Source organism: Besnoitia besnoiti (genome assembly GCF_002563875.1).
Source record: "Besnoitia besnoiti strain Bb-Ger1 chromosome Unknown contig00007, whole genome shotgun sequence".
NCBI classification, from domain to species: domain Eukaryota; phylum Apicomplexa; class Conoidasida; order Eucoccidiorida; family Sarcocystidae; genus Besnoitia; species Besnoitia besnoiti.
In genome coordinates, this window is record NW_021703915.1 from 2,812,680 (window position 1) to 2,817,208 (window position 4,529).

The 4,529-nt window shown below is 53.0% G+C and overlaps 1 protein-coding gene across 1 annotated transcript; it reads right to left on the bottom strand.

Moving 5' to 3' along the window:
* BESB_074010 (Toxoplasma gondii family D protein) lies at window positions 1–2,975 on the bottom strand (the record flags this gene model as incomplete). The annotated part of the gene is made up of 6 exons (XM_029365774.1): window positions 1–278; window positions 552–1,248; window positions 1,407–1,625; window positions 1,876–2,046; window positions 2,288–2,482; window positions 2,703–2,975. 6 exons carry the CDS (start codon window positions 2,973–2,975, stop codon window positions 1–3), a joined length of 1,833 nt encoding a protein of 610 aa, XP_029218258.1.
* Between the last annotated feature and the right edge of the window lie 1,554 nt (window positions 2,976–4,529).

The following is a 4,529-nucleotide window of genomic DNA, read 5'->3' on the forward strand; positions in this document are numbered from 1 at the left end:
TCACACTAAGAGCTTCTTGGGTTCGTGGTGGTACCCGCCTTTTTTCTGCGGGATGGGAGCCTTCTCGCACTGCTCTCTGGTGTCTCGCTCAAAGCAGGTGTACTTCTGTTCTTCCATAGTGGGCTCATAGCAAGTGTTGCTGACGCTCGAAGTTTCCGTTCGGCAGACTTGCTCCAGAGAAGGATGCGTGCACGGGAACTCCTCCGTCACAGAGACGGTCGTTGTGCATTCGCCCATGTTCGCGTACACGGGAAACTTCTTGCAACGCCGTTCAACTCCTGTTTCAAGACGGGAAGCCGCATAGTACAATCCAGCGTGAGAGGCAGAGGCACACGTAGCGAACGAAAGTTCTTGAACCCAGCGCAATACAGCTGCGTTGCACGAACGGACGCTAATCCGAGGGCGTGCCAAAAAGCGCGCGGAAAATAACTAGCGTAGCTTTGCTATCCACGCTGGCAACCTGTCAACCTGAAATGCTTTTGCTATGCACCCGGGTTGGCTCCTCCCGCGAATCGTTCAGTTCAGCGTCTGAGGGCCAAAGAAGTGCCTACCTTCTTCGAAGCACTCATACTGCTCGGTAACCCAATCTTCCTGGATGCAAATGCTTTGGATATTCCGAGGCACTTGCTCACACTTTTCCTTCATCACGCTGACAGAGCACTCGTACGGTTCCACGTCCATCAGGGAGGCCACGCACGTGGACGCCTGGAAGACAGGGGTCATCTTGCACTTCTTGATCTGTTCAGTTGCTTCGCAAGCATATGACTCCTGATGTTCATATTCTTTGTACGCAACCCCTTTGACCTGTTTCGGGACCTTCTTGCATTCCACCTCAGACACCACCTCGTCGCACGGATAGTCCTCGGTAGCTGGGACTTCTCGAGTGCACATTTTTTGGACGGCTTCCTTTACTTCGAAGCACACCTCCTCCATCTCGGTTTGCGGGCAGGTTGACTGGACGGGAACGACCTGGGTCTCGTAACAGGTCTTAGGTACCTTCATCCGCACGACTTCCGTGCACATCTCCATCACCGTCCGTTCAATCAGCTGAGGCACTTGTTTGCAGCCTTTCTTACCAGGGCCAAGACGCCTGTAGTAGCCTTCCATGTGGGACCCTTTCTTCTTTGGAGGCTCGTACCGCTCCTCCTCGCAGACAGTGTGCATCACAGTTTCTTTGACTTTCTTTGGGCATTGCTTCTCCTGGACTGTGTCGACCTCCTCTGAGCAGTCCACAGCCACTTGCTGCGTCTGAAATTCAAAACGCGGCACAATATCCAAGTCATTTGAGATACAGGCTCACGTTGAAAAGCGGCTGCTGGCAACCATCTGTTGAGAAGAAAAGTGGGATTTCCTCTACACAGTCCTCTCTTTCGAGTCTTTTCTCGCAACACATGCATTCAGCTCACCGTCTGGATGGTGCATGGCTTGTTCACGACCCTTGGGACTTTCGAGCATTGTTGTTTCGCCTGAAAGTCTGTGCACGGATACTGTTCATTCTTTGTCACTTGGCGCTTGCAGGTCCCCTTCTTGTGCTTCTGGACCTGGGCACACTCTTGTTCATAAACTGTGTCCATCTGAGCATAGGGCTTCTTGCTAATAATTTTGCGGGTGCAGATAGATGGAACCTGGAGGAATGAGAAATGGTAACCGCATGACGATAGCACGATATGCGGTAACAGTACCTTCGAGAAACACGCTGTAGTTTTCAGGTTTGCTACGAGAGAACCAACGAAGGTTGCAACCGAAAAACACGCATCAGCGTGCTGACGCCTTCGCGTGTCTGATGCAGCGAGCAACGACGGGTGGTCTGGGCATCTACTACGCGATTTGTTCCTGGCCTCCAGAGATTCTTTGGGCGGTTTGGCGGTGGCTTACGATATGCTGATGGACACTGCACTCTTCCTTTGAATCCAGACGATGGCACGTGTACTCTTCTGTGACGTGTTTCGGTCGGTAGCAAGTCGACTGCACCTTCTCGGCAACTGCCTTGCATACTGTCTCGTTTATCTGCTTAGGGCAGGACTTGCGGGAACGCTTAGGCACTTGCTGCAGACATATTACACGCCAGTGCTCATCATCTTCTCTCACAAGCTAGCTAGCGTGTCCCGACAGCGAAAACGGGACGAAGTACGTTTCATCGCATGGCGGTTAGGGCATAGCTCAGTGTGCGCGCCTCTGTATACCGGCAGCGAGTGTTAAAACAAGTGCTTCACGCGCGAAGCACTTCTCTGTCTATCAGTCGGAAAAAGGCAGGAAAAACTGTGAACTGCAAGCTCAGCTGCCGCACCCGGGTGCAAGTTGAGGGGCGCGAGACGGGGACCTCGGCGCAAAGTTCTTGAACATCAACTTGGATAGGGCAAGCATATTTGCGCTCTTGCTGGACCACTCGGGAACAAGTAGCTTGAATCTGAGTAGGCTTGACGTCGCAGACCTCGAAAGAGGTCTGAGACGGACAGCTGTATGGCTTTGATGATGGTACAGCCTACGAGGCACCAGACAGAGACCTCGAGGAGCAGTCCCTGTATGAAGCACATGACTGACTGCGTTGTGTCGCACAAGCCCGAGTACAGAACACTCATTCTACACAACTTTCCAACACTCAGAAGCCTGAATCGTTTTGCAGGGCGGTATCACATACATTGTACAGTTAGGTATATGTTGTATGCTACCTGAGTGGGTTCCTTGACGTGTTGACCGCTTACCATTGAGCACGTCGCCTCTTTGGAGAACGGAATGATGTCACATTGCTCTGCGTATTCCTTGGACGGGTGGTGTACTTGTTTTGAGTGTACAGCCTCCTTCGAATGCCCCATCTCCTCTTTATATGACGATTGCTGCTGCGTATAATGTTTCTTTTTGTACGGATCTAAGGTGTATGGATCGTATCCATAGGGACCCGCGGCCGCGCGGCCCAGCCATAGTGAGGCTGCCAAAATAAGACAGCAGATGAGAGAAGGTCGGGATAAACAGTCCATTTTGGAGCTGGTTCTCAGAAGACCCGGTCTATGCGTTTTTTTCAAATTGCGCGGAACTTGAGTGCTGACAAGATCTCTTTTGCCACGTCGAGCATTCTCCGCTCGGCCGAGGGTCGGCTCGCGCCGACTCTCAGCGGTCTCGCCTGTGCACGTTCGTTGCCAGCCACGCGCCGCACCAGAACGTCGAGCGTTTCCAGTCGGGCCGGGCGAGAGTTCCATCCTTTGAAGAGGAAATATTTGGGAAATCGAATCGCTTGGTCAGGACTTCAGGTTTGGCACACCCCAACGGCCTTGGGGCCGACCAGCGAAAGGCACGGAGTAACAGAGTGCCGATTTTACACTCAGCGAGGACCACCTGAATATATGGAGTTCTGGTTCCGTGGAATGAACCTCGGATGCGCCTTTCAACTTTCTGCAGTCACTCAGAGGTCATTATTTCCCTGCAATCAAGAACAAGCTCGCATCTGCTTTGCTTCAACGCCAAGAAACTCGTCGAGTGAATGCATTTAGGAACGACCTAAAGGCCGGGCCTCAGTCTGCTCACTGGGGTAGAGGAAATGCATTGGTGGGGACTACTTGAGAAAGGGACTGTCCGATGGTAGTGGACGGCTACTACTACGTTTAGGAACCTTGCAATGCATGAGATTGCAGCGCGGTTATATCCAGAACTGAGAAAAAACCTCTTGTCCATGTGGACGCGAAAGCGGGAAGCCGTACACGATGCATTTCCTTTCTCCAATGACTGCATCATGACTTGTCGCGGTGGCAAGATTTGCTCTCGACAAGGCATCACACGGCAAGCATCCACGTGAAGGCGCAGTAAAGCAGTACTCTCTGGAGGGTGCACGTGTACAGTGGTAGACTCCCGCGGTGAAGGGCATGAAAAGATACGACGGGCATACGTGCAGTCTGCCAGCAGTGTGAATGGAAGCCGTGGTGTAAAACAAGACGCTGCAGGCTGCGTGGGCCGGTACCTCGTGAACGCGTTCCATACTGTCGGCTATGGTACGGTGCGAAGTACACCTCTCTCCATAGCAGCACCACATTTCTGCATGCCCCTCTCTCCCGTCTCTCGCCTACGTGATGCGAAGCTACGCTTGCATGTAAGATGCTTCAGTTTTGAACTGGGGTGACTGAGGCATCGTGCAAGTTGTTCTCCGCTGGGTGGCGCAACACGAACTCAAGGCTCCGCGAGACTCCCCCAGGCATCGCTACCTGAGCAGACACTCAGTGTCCCTCCGGATCGAGGCAGTCGTTTAGAGGACAAGAAAGGGCAAAAATCCATGGACGAAGAACAGGAAACACCTCCCGCATTTTGCCACGGCAATCGCAGCAAGTTGTCCACCGGCCGTCCCACATCTCGCCCCGGTCGTTCCCAAAGGCCTCACAAGTTAGGCGCGAAACACATCGTTAGAAAATGGTGCCCGTCTTGCTGTGAAGCCACACCCGAAGAACCGGGACGCCAGCCCCACTGGGGGTGTGTCATTGAAGCCTTTTCTGTCGTCTGCCTCGTCTCGTTCCACTCGGGCGCTCAAAGTGCTCTTCGGACGTTCT